At 55.1% G+C, this 19066-nt stretch overlaps 1 protein-coding gene across 2 annotated transcripts in view; it reads right to left on the reverse strand.

The window, feature by feature from the left end:
- Positions 1-214: 214 nt before the first annotated feature.
- PLXNA2 (plexin A2) overlaps positions 215-19066 on the reverse strand; it is a 210937-nt gene continuing 192085 nt past the window's right edge. For both annotated transcript variants that reach the window (XM_036441956.2, XM_036441957.2), the window contains 12 exons: positions 18479-18621; positions 17591-17859; positions 15506-15572; positions 15170-15316; positions 14416-14575; positions 13996-14099; positions 9234-9333; positions 7712-7902; positions 6034-6203; positions 2867-3079; positions 2087-2237; positions 215-743 (listed from right to left, as the gene is read on the reverse strand). In XM_036441956.2, coding sequence (XP_036297849.2) covers positions 648-743; positions 2087-2237; positions 2867-3079; positions 6034-6203; positions 7712-7902; positions 9234-9333; positions 13996-14099; positions 14416-14575; positions 15170-15316; positions 15506-15572; positions 17591-17859; positions 18479-18621 — 1811 coding nt within the window. In that variant the 3' untranslated portion in view covers positions 215-647. The remainder of the gene's footprint in view (positions 744-2086; positions 2238-2866; positions 3080-6033; positions 6204-7711; positions 7903-9233; positions 9334-13995; positions 14100-14415; positions 14576-15169; positions 15317-15505; positions 15573-17590; positions 17860-18478; positions 18622-19066) is intronic.

Raw genomic sequence — 19066 nt, forward strand, 5'->3', positions numbered from 1 at the left:
CTTGTGCTCAATCTTCTCCTTGTATTTTTTTTTTAATTTTTTTTAAAGAAACAACAATCTCCCCTCCGATTTCTCTCAGCCTCTCTGTAGGTTTTTTTTTTCTTTTCTTTTTCCTGGCATTTGGAGACGGGGGTTAGGTAAGGAAGGAGGGCTGGGGACAGGAGAGAAGGAAGGCGGGGGATAGGACCCAGAATTCAACAAAAGTTGGACGGGATTAACAGGGAAGCTTTTTGTTTTGTTTTATTTCCGGTTTTCTTTTTTTTTTTTCTTAAAAAAAATTAAATAAAGTTCTCATTATTTCCCCAATATACATCAAATGAGTTTTCATGCAAAGCAGCAGTCCCAGAGGCAAGAACCGTGTCCAGCTGGCGCCTCTCGGCTTGGAGGACCGCCTCCGTCCTCCGCGGCCCTGCTCCTCTCCTGCGCGGCCCGGGGGGGAGGACGCCCAGGGTCTCTCCTGTAGGATCCGCCTGCGAGGAGACTTGGCTGGCGTGGGAGAGGGGCCCTCCCCTCTCCCCGGGATGGGGTCTCGGAGGATCAGCAAGCTCTGGGGTCCGATCCCCTTCACTCATCCTTCCTTACTCCCGAGACGCCCGGTGTCACAGCTTTCGTGGGTCCCTCTTCCCAGGAACGGGAGGCTCCGTCTCTCAGCTCTCGATGGACATGGCGTTTATGAGCTGTTCCACCTTGTAGGCCAGCCGCTGGCGCCGGGCCTGCTCGTCCTGCTCCAGCGCCCCGATGAGCTGAGGAACAAAGCAGAGGTGGGGGGACTTCAGGACTCAGGGGAGGAGACGCTGTTTCTGAATCTTCCATCCTTCTCTCTGCCTTGGCGTTCTCCCCTAGTGAGCATCACTTTAAGTAATGCCCATGCTTAACTATGTCTGGATCTGTGTATTCATATATGTGTGCACATGTTATGTATGCATGTACGCATATAGGGACCCTGGAACAGCACAGGGATGAGGAGTGCTGACCTCCCAGACCAGTGGTCGGCAAACTCATTAGTCAACAGAGCCAAATGTCAACAATACAACGACTGAAATTTCTTTGGAAAGCCAAATTTTTTAAACTTCAACTTCTAACACCACTTCTTCAAAGTAGACTCGCCCAGACCGTGGCATTTTGTGGAAGAGCTACACTCATGGGGCCAAAGAGCCACATGTGGCTCGCAAGCCGCGGTTTACCAACCACTGTCCCAGACAGCAGAAGATTCTCGTATAATTACAGCCAACCCTTTGCATGGGTGAGTCCCAAGAGTATAGTTGATCTCCAAACAATGTGGGCTTGATCTGTGCGAGCTCACTGAATTACGGTCAAGTGAAAAAACAAAACAAAAAACCCATGTGCAAGTGGATTGTACAATTCACACCATGTTGTTCCAGGGTCCCCTGCACAGCGAAGGTGTTTGAACCAACACCCGGCATTTAGAACGTGCTATGCAAGCGTCCGTTATTGGTATCATCATGGTTATTATTACTGACACCGCTTTCAGGCACAACGCTCATGTGTGGCCGGTGATTTCCCTGAAGCTGTCCTGTGGAGCTGCCACCACCTGAAGGTCCCCCTGCGTCTCTGAAATGTCACCGACAGGCCGTGCCCAAGTGCGCACAATTCAGTGTTTAAGGAAGAATGAAATGCATCGCACAACACTTCCCACTGAAGAACAACAACATTAACTGAAAGTGTTATTTATTGCGTTATTATTTATTTATTGCATTAGGACAAGAGAGCCGAGGCGAAGTGTAAGGAAGAGCTGGCTGAGCCAGGGGAGGTGGGCTGCCTCTGGAAGGCGGGGGCAGATGTTGGAGCGAAGGGGTTTTGCCTCCATGAATGTGCTTTCTAAATGACCTTCGGGTGTGCCACGTAAGGACAAGCCTGGGCGTTGTGTGTGTAACCACCTAGCCTGGGGCATGTTGGGTAAGGTGACCAGATATACTGCTTTTGGCAGGACAGTCCCGATTTTTAACAATTTGTCCTGTGGCGCTTAAAAAAAAAAAAGTCCCAATAAAAATCGGGACTGTCCCACCAAAAGCGGGACGTCTGGTCACCTTAGTGTTGGGGTCTGTGCCCCAGGGTCTGGTCTTACCTCTTCGCTGTACTTGCTGACATAGGAGTAGATCTCATTGAGGGCGCTCAGCATGTGGAACTCCACCGCATGCAGGCGGGACTGCTCGGCGAGGTAGGCGTTCATGTCCTGGTCACTGATGGCGGGCAGCTTGGCGATGTCTGCATAGTATCTGCCGTGCAGAGGACAGGCTCCTTGAGGGGGGCTCACCCTGACCCGGAGCCCCCCCCCCCCATTCCCTAGCGCCTTCTTCTTTCTCTTCCGATGGGGCTGGCCTCTGGCCTCAATCTGAGGTGAAGGTGCCCAGACAGGTCCCCCTACCCCCCTAAGGCCAGGTTCCATCTAGCTGCGAGCTCCTGGCTGCAGTGCCCCCCAGTGGTGAAAAGCCCAGACTCTGAGCAGAATCCTTATCTTCACATCTCAGCTCTGCTATACCCGCTAGCTGTTTGAACTTGGGGCAAGTGACTCACCCTCTCTGTGCCTCAGTTTCCTTATCAGAAAAACGAGGATGGTGATACTACCCACTTCACGACTCTGTCAGATATTGGTACAGACAAAATCTTTATCACAGTGCTGGGTGCTTAGCATGTGCTCAGTAAATGGTAATTAGGGTGATAATCACCTTGACCTGATTTCCAAGGCCACAAAGCTCCCCCCTGCCACCAAGCAGGCAGTGCAGTCAAGAAGGACGGGGCAGGTAAAAAGGTACCAAACACAGCTGTGAGTGCTGGGCCAGTGGAAGCCGCAGGGTGGGGGCAGGAGCAGGCAGCGGGCAGGGGCCTGTCCTCGGGCGCCACTGACCTCTCCACCCAGCTCTTGTAGCTGGGGATGTCCTTGGCGTACAGCAGCTTGTTGGACGGGGAGTCCTTGCCCAGCCGGTGCTCTGACGTGGAGCAGGAGTCCATGAAGGTCTGGGCCACCACGGAGAGGCAGGCGTCCGTGATGCTGCCTTTGTGGATGTCAAACACGAACTGGGGGTTCTTGATCACATTCACCCAGAAGCGCAGAGGGAGGCTGGGGGGAGAGGCGGGGCAGACCCTGAGGACTGTGCCTCGGCCGCACCCCTGATGCTGGCCCCTAACATTCCCCCCTGCACCCCCCAAATGCAAGTTCTCTCTCCAAAGGGCAAGGAAAGGAGTTACAGAAAAGTGGTCCAGCCAGGCCTGCATATGTAGCTCAAGCCGCTCCTGATCCAGAGAGAAAAGGAGAGATGCCACAGCACCCTCGTGGGGCTGAACCTGCTCTCCCAGAGCCGGGGGCAGGTGAGGGGCGTTCTGGTCCCTCCTGGCAGCCGTTTCCAAGGGCCTCGGTGCCCCGGGGCTGCCCCAGTACAGAGATCGGCACCATTTTCTCAAGGCTTCACACAAAGCCACCGGGCCCCCCAGAGCCCCTTCGCGGTGCCCATGGCCATTGTCCCCAGACTGGGCCTCGGAAGGGCACAGAGGGCACCACCTGTGCCCCCCGCCCAGCCCAGGCCACTTCCTGGGCAGCCCGGCTGCTGGGGTGAGGAATGGGCTCCCCGGGGGCAGGTCTTTCAGGACTCGCCCCAGGGCCTCCCCCAGGGCTTTCGTGTGTCTGGGCAGGGCCAGGGGAGCAGAGGAGGCCATTGTGGGCGCTGGGAATGACCCGCTGTTGCTCCATGTTTCCCACCCCAAGAGGAACCGATGGGTCTTTCGGAGGTTCCCTCGGCAGAGCGGGGATTCATAATCGGAGCGGAACCCATTTGCTCCGCTCCTCAGGCCAGGAGGAGGGTAAGCCCGTTTAGTCTCCATCAAACCCAGAACAGCTGCTGTTTTTTCATTCCTGCCTTTCCCAACTCTGCCTTCTCCTCCGGCTGCCTCCGGCCTTAACTCCTTTGGCTCTTCTGTGGAGTGAGCTCTGTCCTCTGGCTTGAGGTGCGGGTCCAGCAACCCAGCCTACCTCTCCTCTCCCGTTTCTCATCCTCTCTTGACTCCGATGGACCCCAATCTTTCCTGAAAAATCTTAGTCCTGTCAGGTCTTGGGAAATATCTGCTTTGCCCACTCTAAGCCCTTTCTTTAGGTTTTCTGCTTATCTTCCAAAATAAATGGTCTAGCCTGGCAGGTGTGGCCCAGTGGTTAAGCATTGACCCATGAACCAGGAGGTCACGGTTCGATTCCCGGTCAGGGCACATGCCTGGGTTGCAGGCTCAATCCCCAGTATTGGGTGTGCAAGAGGCAACTGATCAATGATTCTCTCTCATCACTGATCTCTCTCATCACTGATCTCCCTCTCTCTCTCTCTCTCTCTCTCTCTCTCTCTCTCTCTCTCTCTCTCTCTCTCTCTCTCCCTCCCTCCCTCCCTCCCTCCCTCCATCATTTCCTCCCTCTGAAATAAATAAAAATCTATTTACAATAAATAAATGGTCATTAGGATGATGATGACCTGCTTCCCATAAGCTGGGAGAAGCTGCCCCCACTGAGAGGTGACACATCTCTTCCCCCCTCCCTTCCACCAGCAGCCTTGGGGAGCTCCTGACTGTCTTTCTTCAGACATTGGCTATTTAAGTCTAGGTAAGGGGACTCCCTGCCACCACAGCAGGGGAGGGGATTTCTATGATTCCGGCCTGGCCAGCAGCAGGAGGCACAGAGATGGGGAGAATCCAGACTTTTCTTTCAATTTCCCTGAATTTGCCTACTCCCAGCAACACAAAGGAGCCATCCCTGCCCTTGCCCCTGGGACACAGGCAAAGAGCCTGTCCCGGTGAAGTGCACCATGGGCTCAGCAGCCATGACACACCAGAGAGGAAGGAACATTCGAGATCGGGGCTGGGTATTTCCAAAGTGTTTTGCTGGTTGCTAGGACTTTGGATTCCCAAATAGCAGCCTGGGCCCATCTGTGCCGGCTCTGTTTTCTGAAGAGATCGCTGACTCCAGACAGCTGTGCGGGCTGCTTGCCCAACCCCAGTGCCTGGACCTCCTTTCTCCACTCTCTGTGCTCTTTCCCAAAGGATAGGGTTTTGACTCCCGCTCCTGGCCAGGCCCGATCGGACCTGAAAGCCAGCCCTTCACCTGGCTTTTGGTCCGGGTTCAAACCCAGGGGAGAGAGGGCTCATGCCACGGCCTGTGGGCGCTGCCTCCCCACGCTGGGTCTGGCTGCAGAGGTTACTTTCAGGAGAGAGAGGCGAGTCTGCAGGACATTGGCCCGCTGCTTCCGGACATCCACGGGGTAAAACCTTGGCTTTCAGGGATCAGGTGTGCAGGGACCTCCTCCTGATTCGTGGGCTCAAGTCTATAGCAGGCCTGAGCTCTCTCCAGAGCGAGGGCCACCTTCCTCGAGGCTCTCGGCTCAACTCAGGGCTCCCAGGGCTCAGGAAGTGCCTCAGACGCTGTCCCACTCAGGGTGCCCGGTGCTGCCTGGCTCTGAGGCTCAGCTGCTAGTTCTCAGATGAGGCTTTGTGTGGGTTCCCCCAGCTCCCTCTCCCTGAGAACGAAGACCTCAGAGCCAGGGAGGAGGTGCTTCCTGGGGAAAGGCCTCCACCGGACAGGGCCGAGCTCAAGTGTGTGTCCTGGCCCTAGCTGGTTTGGCTCAGTGGATAGAGCACCAGCCTGCAGATGGAAGGGTCCCAGGTTCGATTCCTGTCAAGGACACATGCCTGGGTTTCGGGCTCGATCCCCAGTAGGGGGCGTGCAGAAAGCAAACGATGAATGGTTCTCTCTCATCATTGGTATTTATTTCTCTCCCTCCTCTCTCTCCCCCTTCCTCTCTGAAATCAATAAAAATAAAAATATTAAAAAAAAAAAAAGTGTGCATCCTGTCCCCGGGCACTAAGCCAGGCAGGCCCCCCTCGGTGGCAGCTGGGGACCCTGGTGTCTCTGCAGAGCATATGTGCGCTATTTGCCCAAGGCGCCTGGGCTTAGCAGCCACAGCGACCTGGCTCCTCCGTCTCCCGGGACCCCGCGGGTCCCAGCCCCTCCCGCTCGCAGCTTGCAGCCTCCCCGGGGGTTACCAGTTGCTCTTCCAGGTGTGCCGCACATCTGTGTCATGGATGCTGTGTCTGTCCGCCTGCTCGTCCAGGAAGTCAAACATGTACTTGATGGCCAGGGGGAGCGCGCTGCCCCGGTGCACAGTGCTGAACAGGGTCTCGAACAGGTCGTCCACGAACTTCTGCAGAGTGCCCTGGGGGAGGGGGAGGGGAGAAGATGAGGTGAAGGGGCAGGGAGAGAAGGAGAAGGGGGGCAGCAGGCAGCAGGCGGGCAGACCAGATGGTGCCTTGGACCAATCCCGCCTTGGAAATGTGTCTGCGACTCCAGCTTGAGCAGACAGTGGAGGAGGTAGGGGGTGGGGAGGTGACCGTTGGGATGTCGGGGAGGCAGGAGGGATGGAATGGACTGCAGATTCCTGAGAAGATCTGCTCCCATGTGCAGCCACATGCCACATCTATGCAGTGTCCGTGCCAGGAGGGAAGATAATGAGAGCTCTGAGCCCAGGCTTCCACGGGGAAGTGGGGTGCAGGCTGATAGAAGAGGGTGTCTGAAGAACCAGCTAGAAGACTGGGAGCCTCCTGGCAGGGACATGGCCGGGCCATAGAGTAAGATGACCAGACATCCCAATTTTTAACAATTTGTCCTGCATTCTGTGGCATTTTTAAAAAGTCCAAAAGATTTAAAAGAATCTTTCCAAAAATCGGGACTTTTTAAAAATGCCGTGGGACGCGGACAAATTGTTAAAAATCGGGACTGTCCTGCCAAAAGCGGGACGTCTGGTCACCTTACCGTACAGGGTCTGGTAGGTGTAGAAAGGCTGATGACGTCAGGGGCCTGGGGTAAGTGGTGTCTGGAGTCGGGGCTGGAGTGAAGGGTCCAGATCTAACCCTCAGGCAGAGCCGGGACCCACAGGGCCTCGGAGAGCCTCTGTGGAGGGATAAGACTGGGCCTGGGTCCCACAGCTCACAGGATCCAGAAATACCTCTGTGGGCCAGGAACACGTCTAACCCTGGTGCCTCTTTGTGGGTCTCTCATTGGCCTTTTAGGCACAGCAGAAGGAAAGACATGTGGCTGGCTGGTGTTTTTTTGGGGCCATTTCTGGAAGCAGGTCTGAGAGCTGGAACCTGGATGCCACTGTGCTGGACGTGCAGTGGCATTTTCCTGGGGCCGGCGGGGAGAGGATCTGGAACCTAGCCCTGCCTGGCCTGCGTCGCTGTGCGGTGGCCACAGGAACAGGCATGCTACTTCTCTGTGAGGGAAGTGGGAGCGGCTTCATATCAGTTTCCAGCAATGCAGCCCTCCCTGCCCCAACAGGGGCAGATGGGATTAGGGAGCGGGGAGGAGCTTTCTCTGTGATTATTGGCAGGACCAGGCCTTCCTTCATGCTTCCCCTCTCATTGTGGCTAGCAAGTGGGCAGACAAGGCAGCGATGGTGAAAGCCGGCATGTCTGCTCAGCCAGCACCAATAAGAAAACCGCAGTCTGTTCCTAAGGGGTTCGGGCAGATGTGGGAAAGGGATGGTGGGCTTGGGAGTGGGCCGGGAGCAGCAACCGGGCTATGACTTTTGCCAAAGGGAAGGAAACAGCGGTGACAGGTCCCCCGGAAAGCCTGTCCGGAGGCCTGGGACGGCTCGTCCTCTGGGTCCCCTTGAGGGACAGATTCCATGACATCCTCCCCGGAGCCAAGCAGAGCAGGCGTTACCTTGGTGGCCAGCAGCCGGGTCAGGTAGATCTCCGACACCATCTTGCTGCCTCGGTCGCCCTCCTTCTGGTCTCCGTGGTCGTGGTTCTTCACCAGATGCCACACCTTGACCCCGCTCTCCAGGTCCGGGGTGATCATGGGGGCCCGGGACCGCAGGCTGTCGGGGCTGCCTGTGTACCTGAAGGAGGAGTCTGAGGAGAAGGGGGCGGCGGAGGCCTGTGAGCAGCTGAGGGCACCATCCTTGCCTGAAGAATCCTCCTAGCGTCCCTGCCCGCCTGCCAGCCCTACTCGGAAGACACCAGTTTCGATCGGAAGAGGACGCTAGGCTCATCCGACGGGAGGAGTGGTTAGGGATTCACAGTTGGCGTGAGGACAGCCTGAGAGCTTTGTGTGAAAAGGGGATTAAGAGATTCTGGGAGCTGGAGGGGCCCTGGGGGATTTTGGAGTCCCCCGCCCCTGATGCTTCCAGCCACGATGATCAATAGGTAAAATGTCAAATATTTCCACCAGGGCCTTGAAGAAAGCCTGATACTCTGGAGCTGGGAGCTGTGATTCCCCCCTCTTTGAAGTTCATGGGGCCCTTCTTGGGGCCTAGAATAGGGAACGGCCAAGGCCTTTTGGGGCTGCTGGCCTCTGTCCTGAGGTGCCCTTCAGCTGGAGAGCCCCAAGCCTCCGTGCACAGGTGCATCCAGAGGAAACAGAGTAAGAGCAGCACCTGAACCTCAGCCCCGGAAGGCATGGGGGTCCCTAACGCTCCTCAGTGTGGACAGGCTAAGCTAAGGTGACCAGACGTCCCGATTTTTAATAATTTGTCCCGCATCCCACGGCGTTTTAAAGAAATCCCGACTTTTGCCGAAACTGGTTTGGCTCAGTGGTAGAGCGTCGGTCTGCGGACTAAAAGGTCCCAGGTTTGATTCCAGTCAGGGGCATGTACATTGGTTGCGGGCACATCCCTGGTGGGGGGTGTGCAAAAGGCAGCTGGTCAATATTTCTCTCTCATTGACCTTTCTATCTCTCTCCCTTCCTCTCTGTAAAAAATCAATAAAATATATTTTAAAAATAAAAAGTCCTGATTTTTGGAAAATCGGGACTTTTTTTTTAAAAAAACGTCGCGGGACGCGGGACAAATTGTTAAAAATCGGGACGGTCCCACCAAAAGCGGGACATCTGGTCACCTTAGGCTAGGACCACAAACTGCCCAAACGGGACGCTTTTGAGAGCAAACATGGGCACTATTCATACTCTAACCAGGACCGCGGACATAGACTGGGATCTATGAACCTCCCCTGTCCAGGTGCCCCTTGAACTCCTTCACCAGGCCTGGGCTGTGGAAGGAAGGGCACAGGGTGCCACCTGCCCCCACAGCTCTGAGGAGGTGGGTTGCCCTGGGAACCACTGCACTATTTGGGGAGGGAAACGAATGAGCAAAGGCCTCTGACTGGAGGCCAGCTTCAGCCAGGGCTTCCCGCTGTCAGGAGGGACAGCGAGTGGTCCCTGGAAGGTCACAGAGACTGGTCCTCACCATATCTGCTGATGGACGTCCGGGAGATGCTGGCAGAGGCGGGGATGTTGTAGGAGGAGGTCTGTTTGGGGACCAGAGCCACCACTGATCTGTCTGACACCTAGAAGGGCATGGAAGGTACAGCGAGGTGACTGCTGGTGTCTTGTGAGACCGAGTAGTCAAGCACTTATATAATTATGGAGAAGATGTGGAGCAGAGTGCAAGCAGTTCAGGAATACCGGAAGTAGCAGTTCCTGCCATTCAACACGGCAGCGCTCCCCACCTGTGGCTACCAAGCCCTGGGAGTTCGTTTAGTCCCGTGGTCGGCAAACTGCGGCTCGAGAGCCACATGCGGCTCTTTGGCCCCTTGAGTGTGGCTCTTCCACAAAATACCATAGCCTGAGTGAGTCTATTTTGAAGAAGTGGCGTTAGAAGAAGTTAAAAAAATGTGGCTCTCCAAAGAAATTTCAATTGTTGTACTGTTGATATTTGATTTTGTTGACTAATGAGTTTGCCGACCACTGGGTTAGTCAAAACCGAGATGCACTGTAGGTGCCTGAACTGAAATGTGCTACAAAGAAATGCTCAGGCCCTGGCTGGTTAGTGCTGGCCCATACACCAAAAGGGATTGCTCCCTGCTCCGGGTCAGTGTACATGCAGGAGGCAATCAGTAGATGTGTCTCTCTCACATCCATGTTTCTCTCTCCCCCTGCCTCCTTTCCACTCTCTCTAAAAGGCAATAATAAAAAAAAAAAAATCCTCAGGTGAGGATTATAAATAAATAAATAAATAAATGTTCATATACTCTGGGTTTCAATGACTTAGCATGAATAAAAAAATATGAGCTATCTCACTGATAATTTTTATATTGGCTGCATGCTGAAATGATAATTATTTCAGATCAGTTGGGTGAAATAAATATATTGTTGACATTAATGTCATTGGTGTATCTTTACTTTGTAAATGTGGATAGTAAAAATTTAAATGTGGTTTGCATCGTATTTCTATTGGGCAGTGCTGGGTTAGAACCGGGCCCCTTTCAACCTCATGAGTTACGGACAATGATTCCCATTTTTCAGATGAGGGAGTCGAAGCATCGAGGAGGGGTTACGCCACATCTTACAAGGTCACACCCTGAGAGACACTGTCCGCAGCCAGGTCTGCGGGCCCCAGAGCACCGGTTCTCCTCATTACCCCTCATTGGGACTTCATTTCCAGTCACACTGCTCTGAAGTCCATTTTCCTTTCTGGCTTGGATTTCTTTCTGGCCCGGGTCCTACAAGGCCTGGGCCACCTCGAAGAGTTCCTCGCACAGAATGGCTGCTCTTGGCGACTCAGAGAAAAAGTTCTCTGTGAGGGTGCCCAGCGCAGCGCCCAGCCTGGAGGGCAAGGGTGATAAACGAGGAGCCATATTGAAGACATTTGGGGCCATTGTGATTTAAGATCGCCCTCCATCCAATAAAAACGGAGAATCCCCAGAATTGTGATGGTCCAATTAAACCCCTAACGCGGAGGGAATAAAATAGCTATAATAATGTTATGAGCCATAAAACATTCCTATTAAACCATTTTTTATTTTAACAATTTTTATGAACTTTATAAGTTTGATTTATAGCCGCACCAGTCGTAAAACCATCTTTCTGGGTCTTAAATTGTCAGTCCTTCTCTCCCACCCAAAAAAAAAAAAAGAATTGGATGTTGGGAAGTCGAACTATAAATGAACATTAGCGCTAACGAGATTCCCTGATAGCTGGTTTTAGTGGTGGCGTGTAATTTTACCCTCCCCATAAATCTGCGGGAGCCCGGGAAGATGTTAACCTCTCTCTGTTAATTAACATTATGCAGATTTTCTACCCTAGAAGCTCCAAGGACCTTTGACTTCAGAAAGGGTAACTAGAGGGCAATCTTTGGCCTGATGGCCTAAAGCTGCAGGGTCCTGCCAGGGCCCAGGCCTGAGAGGTGCCAAGCTCCCTGATGTTCACCCTCAGGACCTCCAGCAGTTTGCAGCATCTAGCACCAGGTCTGGAGCCAGAGGGAACTCTCCTTGCCCCTGATGGCCTAGAAATGATGCTTCCAAAGCCTGGGGGTATCCAAAGCCAGAAAGGACAGATTACCTACTGTCCACCACTTGTCACCTAAAGGAAGATTCACAAGATGTCCCCGAATGAGCACAGTCCGACTCAAGTCCAGGTCTCGTCACCAAATCTCCCGTTCTCTCTCTCTCTCTCTCTCTCTCTCTCTCTCTCTCTCTCTCTCTGTCTCTCTCTCTTTTTAAATATAGGTATTTTATTGATTTTACACAGAGAGAAACTGAGAGGGATAGAGTTAGAAACATCGATGAGAGAGAAACATCGACCAGCTGCCTCTTGCACACCCCCTACTGGGGATGTGCCTGCAACCCTTGACCGGAATCGAACCTGAGACCTTTCAGTCCGCAGGCCAATGCTCTATCCACTGAGCCAAACCGGTTTCGGCTCTCTCACTCAAACCGTCCTCACTCTTTCTCTTGACCAACAGGCAGTGCAAGTCTATGGTCAGGATGCCTGGCGAGGTCTGACCTTGGCTCTGCCACTTCCTGGCTACCTTATTCCAGGAAAGCCACCTCACCCACTCCGTGCCTCAGTGGTCTCTTTTGTCCAAGGGATGGATAATCATCTTGTCTAAGGTTTGTTGTGCAGATGAAAGATGCTGGGCCAGGAAGGGCTGTGCGCCTGGCGCAGTGCCCAGCGGGCACTCGGTGAGAGTTGGCATTGGTGCTATTATTATGAGCAGCAGCAGCAGCAGCACTGGCCCCTGGAGGGAGGGATAATCCCCGTGGTCCCCTGTCACTCAGGGCTAGCAGGTGGGAAGTGCCACACACTCCATAAAGCTCAGTAAATATTTGAGGAAGGAATGAATCCATGAATGACAACTGGCATCAGGGAATCGAAGGGGCGTTGTGTGACGAGCACCGTAAGAATAGAATATCCCATTCTTCTGATCGGGAGCTGTCGAACGGGCAGCCCAGGCACAGCGTTAGGGCATCCCAGGCAGAGAAGAGAGGTCCCGTGTCTGCCCTGGAGACACTAATAATTCGGGGGTATGATGCTATTCTGCTTGGCGCTTCCTTCTCCAGCTCAAATTGGCTCATTACAACTGCCGTGAAGAATACATTAGGCACTGTGGAGCAGGGGTGGGTGGGATCAGCACGCATGTATGTGGCTCCGTGGATGTGAGTCCGCACCCTGGGCACCTCACCTGTTGTTTCTAATCCTCCCAACCGCCTTTCGCAAGTTGGGTTGTTATTTCCATCGTACAGATGAGAACCCGAGTTTCGGGGGAGATTAAAGTCACACCGCCGGTGAGTGAGGAAGCAGGGATTTCAATACATATAGATTGCTAAGCCTCTTCTCCTCCATTACAGCATACTCCTCCCATCTGGGGCAAGGATGATGCAGGCCTGTAAGGGGGATGCAGCCTGGAGAGGAGCAGCTCGGGGTTTCCCCAGTGTCCCTGGAGGCACCCAGTCAGCTCCTGTGGCTGTGAAGGTCCCCCATCTCCTGGTCATTGGCAACTCGGTGCCTCAGAGCCGAGCCTCCCCCCAACCCCCCCACGAGAGGCGCAGGCACAGGAGGATGTTATTAGTCAGGCAGTCCCAGCGGACCCTGCAGCCTCAGGCACTTCCTCTGGTTGGCTTAATTTCCCTTGGTGTCTCTCATTTTCAGCTTCTATTTTATAATTTTTTCCTTAATCCCAACTTGCCTATCTGTGCTTACTCTTACAGAGGCCCGAGCCTGGAGTGGTTACCATGGGAGGGAGAGGAGGAGGGGACCCCTCCTGGATCTTTTGTTCTTTTGCTGTTTTTTTTTTTTTTTTTTAAGTTATATTTTCTTTCTTTAAAATGGTTTTTTATTGTTAATCCTGACCCAAGGATATTTTTTCCATTGATTTTTTTAGAGAGAGTAGAAGGGAGGAGTAGAGACAGAGAGAAACATCGATGTGAGAGACACATCAGTTGGTTGCCTGTCACACTTGCCCTGACCAGGGCCAGGGATTAAGCCTGCAACCGAGGTACATGCCCTCAACTAGAATCGAACCCTGGACCCTTCCGTCCACAAGCTAACACTCTATCCACTGAACCAAACCAGGGAGGGCTGGGATTTGGGGAATTTTTTTTTTTTTTTTTTTTTAGATTGCTCATTCAACAGGCAGTTGAGTTCCGCCAGTGTGCTAAACACCATATTTAACCTATTCCACATGACTTTGGGGCAGCGATCACCGTTAACCCTGTTTTACAGATAAGGAGGACAAGAGCTTCCATAATTTCCCCGAGGACGTCGGCGAGCCAGGGGCAGGATGTAAGACCTGAAGACGAGTCTATCCAATTTCCTGCTCTGCTGCGCGTGAGAAGCTAAGCCGCCTTTGCCGAGGCCAAGGAGAAAGCGCAGGCACCACCGACAGTGGCTACCTTCCAGGTGGACTTTACAACATGCGATTTCCCTGCCGGGCCAGGGCCTCCAGGATAGCAGTGCCTGGCCTCCCCCCAGGCCCGTGAGTCAGTTTCCCAGGTGGGCCTCGTGCTCATGTGTCTGCTAACTTCCCCCGGTAACACTGAGGGGCAGCCGTGGCTGAGAATCACTGCTCTAGGATCCGGGAGAAGGGGGGAAAGGAAAGATCAGAAAACCCCTTTAGGCTTTTCAGGGCGGAGGAGCCAGCCTTGGAGGGGAGGGGACGTTTGGGACAAAGGTCCTGCAGCGAAGCCCCCTCCCACACCGAGACGCCCCCCCCTCGACCCCTCCCTCACCTGGTAATGCATCAGTGTGTTGAGCCGCTTCCAGTCGCCCTCAATCTTGGTGGTGATGTCCTCGTCTTGCAGCACAACCCTGGCGATGCGGCCTTGACGCCACTCTGGGGGGGTGGGGGGAGGTGCAGGTGACTGTGAGGGGGTGGGGGCTGCCAGCCAGGATCCCCCAGTCCTACCTTCTCTAGGGACCTGCAACCCCAGCTCCCTCGAGCTGGTGCAGTGGCAGCACCTAAGGCATCGAGGCCTCCGTGGGGCTCAGAACGCTGGGCAGAAGTGTGGGCCTCACCAAAGGCGGCCCCATTGAAGCAGTAGTTCAGGGTGCCCCTCACTGGGCAGGACCCAGTCACCCCACAGCCCAAATGCCCTCCTTGGAAACCCCCCCACCCTCCTTTGCCCCCCACTCCAAGCCAGGCCTCCTACCCAAGTCCATGTCCACGGCCCTCGGCCGCTGCGAGTAGGGCACGTTCTTATAGATGGCGTCCAGGATCTTCTCCTTGACCTGCGTGATGGTGTCGCAGTTCAACACCTTCACGGGGATCTCCGGGCTGTTCTCGTTGTCCGGGTTGACGCAGTTCAGGATCTGCCAAGTGGCCAGAGCGGGGGAGCAGGAGGGAGTTGAGGGAGGAGTTGAGGGATCTCTTTCCAAGGCCCCCTCCCTTCCCGGGGACAAGGGGTGCCTCTCTGTCCATGCTTCACTTTCGCCCACCTCCCTGCCATCGGCCAACAATGACATGAGCTGCTCTGCCCGCCTCCTCTTCCTCAGAGAGCCGGGACTCGCCTTTCTAGCTCCTGGGTGACCAGGGGTGACCCTGGACCCAGGCCTCCTGGCTTCCGAGATGGCTCCTTCCCCGAAACTCTCTCTTAGGAAGCCACAGACTCCCGCTCTTTCTCAGGATGCCAATTCCCTCATACCTAAGGGCAGGTGGTAGTTTTTCTCCACCCTATATTATCTAGGGTAAACTGAGGCGCCGAGAGCACGTTGGGCCCACCAGTGGACATGGCGAGAAGGCGCCCAGGTTGCCTGCCTGTCCTGGGTGCCCTTGGATTTGCTCCCAGGCCGGCCAGCCTCCTGGCCTCTTTATGGACCCCCTCAGACGGGCTGTGTGGGCAGAGGGTGAAGGAGAGATTGGGGTAGGAGGTTGGCACTGTCCCCCTGGGCTCCGGGCCTCCTCACCAGGGTCTTGTACTCGATCTGCTGGCGGATGAGCTTGTCCTCGCTCAGGGAGTAGCGGGCCTCACCCGTGATGGCGTCGATGGGGCCCTTCTCCATCTGCTGCTTGATGGCGCAGTAGAGCATGAAGAGCGGCTCCGCGGCGCACTCCTGCGGGCACAGGCGGGGCGGGCGTGTGGCAGCACCGGCCTCGGACCTCCGCCCTCCTCTCCTGACCACCAGGCGGGTCCCTGCCTGCTCCTGAGTGGTCCCCATGCAGCCCCGGAAGCAGGCCAACCATCCAGAGGAGCGGCCCCCCATCTTGCTCTCATCTGCGGCTCCTGTCCCACTCCCACTCACCTTGAGGAACTTGTGCAGGAGGAAAGCAAACCAGTTGGTCAGCATCTTCTCAGCCACTGACTCCGTCCTGGGGAGGGAGAGGGACAGGGACAGGCCTTTAGGAGGGGCCTCAGGGCAGGGCCTGGTTTGCTAGGGGCACAGAGGGACACAGGGCTGAGAGCCGGGACAGCTGGGTCCCAGCAAACTCAGCTGGTAACCCCAGCGGGGCCCTGGGCAGACAGAGATCTCAGTTCCCTGTGACAAAGGAGTGGTGCTGCTGTCTGTAGATAAAGATGCCCAGTACCCCACCACCCCAGGGCTGTAAAGCACCAGTTTTCCTGTCCCCCTGGGATGGCTTGCATGCCTGAATACTGTACTCTAGTTCGCATGTCTACAAGGTACCTAGTAGAGGAGAGGGTTGGAGCTCACCCCCTGGAGTGCCCTCCAACACTCAGAGTCAGATTGCCTGGGTTCAAATCCTGGCTCTGCCATGTACTGGCCGTGCGACCTTGGGCCAGCACGCACACCTCTCTGAGTTTGGTTTCCCCATCTCTGAATCATCATCATCATCATCATCATCATCATCTATGCCCATAGAATCGCTGTCAGCATTGAATGAGTTAAAGATGTAAAGTGCTAAGAATACCACCTGGTATCTTGCCAGGAGGGGTCACTGGGGTCATGTGGAGTCTGGATCCCAGCGCCCCCTCTCCCCCCACCTGGCCTGTAGAGAGCAGTGTGTGTGTTTCACTGACAGGGGACCTGCTTCTGCAAGCACCACCCGTCCCCACCCCCACCCTGGGCTGCAGGTCTGGGGGCTCGGGAAGGAACAAAGCAGCTGTGACAGGTCCTCGGCGATGGGGATGTGGAGGCGCATTTTAACTCCCTGCACGTGGTGCAAATTATACCCTCTGGTTGCAGTGAACCCCAGGCGTTTGCCAGGCTGCTCAGCGACCGGGGGCCTGGGAGCGAGAGGGAGAAATGGCAGCTCCCTCTCTGGCCCCTCCCAGCACCCTCTCCCACATTGAGATTAGCTCTAATTTAAAGACAACGGTTCTTAATGAGAGCTGCCAATGCTCAGACTGGCAGGATAGGGGCCCAGGCTTCATATAACAAAGCCATTCTTTCTCCCTTCTCACTCCATGTGGGGCCCGGAGGCCTGCGCTCTGGCTCGGAGGAGGCTGAAGGGAAGGCAGCAACGTAGGCCTGGTGCATTCCCAAGCTGTGCTCTGCTTCCCTGAGCTCCAGAGGGTGCGCTTGAGGGATGGGCCCCAAGGTCTCCAACCCGCTCCTCTGCAGGAGAACTGGCAACCGGGGAGGGGGCATGTGGTGGATGCTGGTGATGCAGATCCCAGAGGCTGGGCCCGGAAGGCACAGGCCACACCAAAGCTCTAGCCTGCTGCGGCCCAGGAGGGCCTTCTGCTGGATGAGAAGCTCTCCTTCTGCTCTGCCCAAGAGTGGCCGGTGTGTGGTGACACTGGTGGGATGCAGCTAGCCCACTGGTCGGCAAACTCCTCAGTCCACAGAGCCAAATATCAACAGTACAACGATTGAAATTTCTTTGGAGAACCAAATTTCTTAAACTTAAACTTCTTCTAACACCACTTCTTCAAAATAGACTCGCCCAGGCCATGGTATTTTGTGGAAGAGCCACACTCAAGGGGCCAAAGAGCTGCATGTGGCTCGAGAGCCGCGGTTTGCCGACCACGGGGCTAGCATAATGGAGGGGCTGAATGATCCATCTTGTTTCATGGTAATGGATCATCACATGTGGCTACCATGTTGGACAGCACAGGTCTAGACACACCGGGAGGGACAGAGATGGTGCAGCAGGTGCTCTCAGTGTCATCTTATCCCGATGACTACGTGGACACAGCCAGTAGGGGTGGAGCTGGCGTTCAAGCCCAGATCAGAGCCAAGGCCTGTGCTTCTCCATCAGGTTTAGGGCTGCAGACACCCCACAGTGCTTGGGAGATGCCTTCTGCTCTGTGGGATGTGCGGACACAGGCCTTTCTGGGGGGAGCCCTCTGGTACACTCTCCACCGGACCTGCTCTCATGGGTGGGGCCGTCCCCACCACCGCCCTCCCGGCTCGGCCTCAGCTCACCTCCGGAGCAGCAGCTTGGGGTGGTTCTTGTTCTCCAGGTTCTTGTCGATGAGGTCGGAGAGCAGCTGCTTGAGCACGTCGGTGGCGTACTCCAGGCGGCCCTGCAGGCCGGTCATGATGAGCGAGGCCACGTTGCCGCGGTCGCGCATGGAGAAGCTGCGCTGCAGCTCCAGCGTGCGGATGAAGGTCAGCAGGAACACCTTGTTGTTGATGAGCTGGGCGAAGAGCTTCAGTGCCTTCTCCACGTGCTGCTGCCCGTTGCCCTGCACCTGGGTGGGCGGGCAGGGCGGGGACCCCTCAGAGGACAGCTCCGGCCTCCGGGCCCAGCTCCCCCTGAGGCTCTTCACCCCGCCTATGAGGAGGTAGGCATGGCCGGCCTCTGAAGCCCACAGCCTGCTCGCTTGAACCTTCTCCTAAGTTGGGAGAAGGGGGGGCGTGGGCTCCAGGCAGGGCCCTGGGTGCAGATGCCACCCATCTGATTCTCCCAAGGATATGATTGGTGACACCCCGCAAAACCCTCTCCGTTTACTGGACTCCCCTTCACCTCTCTCCTGATTTACCATCTTCAGTAAGACAAACCACACAGAATCCTACGTCTTTCCCTAAACCACCTTAAATCCATTGGAAAATGAGGCAGAGTTGTAGTTAATTAATTCCGTTATTCATTTAAAAACAACGAACAACGAGCCTTGCCCTGGAATCATCCCAGAGCCTGGGTGCCCCCCCTGGCCATGATCTCCCCGATTGGAAATGTGCCTGTTGGGGTGATGCTGCTACCAGCTGTATCCCCTCCTCACTTTCCTCTGAGCTGCTGGCCCCATCGGCCTGTCCCGGGACACCGAGGTGCTGCGTCCCTACTGCATGGCTGGGCCAGGGGTGGGGGGTTACCTCCAGCTCCCGCAGGACGGGATGGTCCTCGATGCCGGGGAACAGGACGCGCATGGCGTAGGTCCGGTAGTCCAGGTAGGGGATTCCTGAGCGGTCCAGGTCGCTGGTCAGCTCAATGATGTCCGTCTGGAGTTCAGCAAAAGCTACGGAAGGGCGGCAGAGACAGGGAGGCTTAGGATGGGAACTCCAGCAGAAAGGGGAAGGTGGGAGAAGAAGTTTGTGAAGGAGGGGGCACTGGGGGTACAGACAGGGAGGGTTATAGGGGTACATCTTCAGAGGGGGTGGATTCTCTCCAGGCTGCCTTTCCTAGGTGGTGGGAATGTGGGTGATTTCTGTTATTTCCTTTTCTGTGCTTATCTGTAATTTTGAATTTTCTTTGTACGTATGACAAGAAAAAGGAAGAACGCTGTGACCTGTCATGCAGGTGCTACAGGTGCTGAAGGCAGGTAAGTGGCCAAGCAATGACCAAACAGGAAGCTTTGATCCCAATTTTCAAGCAAGAGAATACATCAAGATGCAAAAGCTCGGAGGACAATAAAAAGGGAAACCGCCATGAGATAAGTGTGGCTATTACAAAATAAATGGCAA

This window comes from Pipistrellus kuhlii, unplaced genomic scaffold (genome assembly GCF_014108245.1).
Source record: "Pipistrellus kuhlii isolate mPipKuh1 unplaced genomic scaffold, mPipKuh1.p scaffold_m20_p_18, whole genome shotgun sequence".
In the NCBI taxonomy this organism is placed as follows: Eukaryota; Metazoa; Chordata; class Mammalia; order Chiroptera; family Vespertilionidae; genus Pipistrellus; species Pipistrellus kuhlii.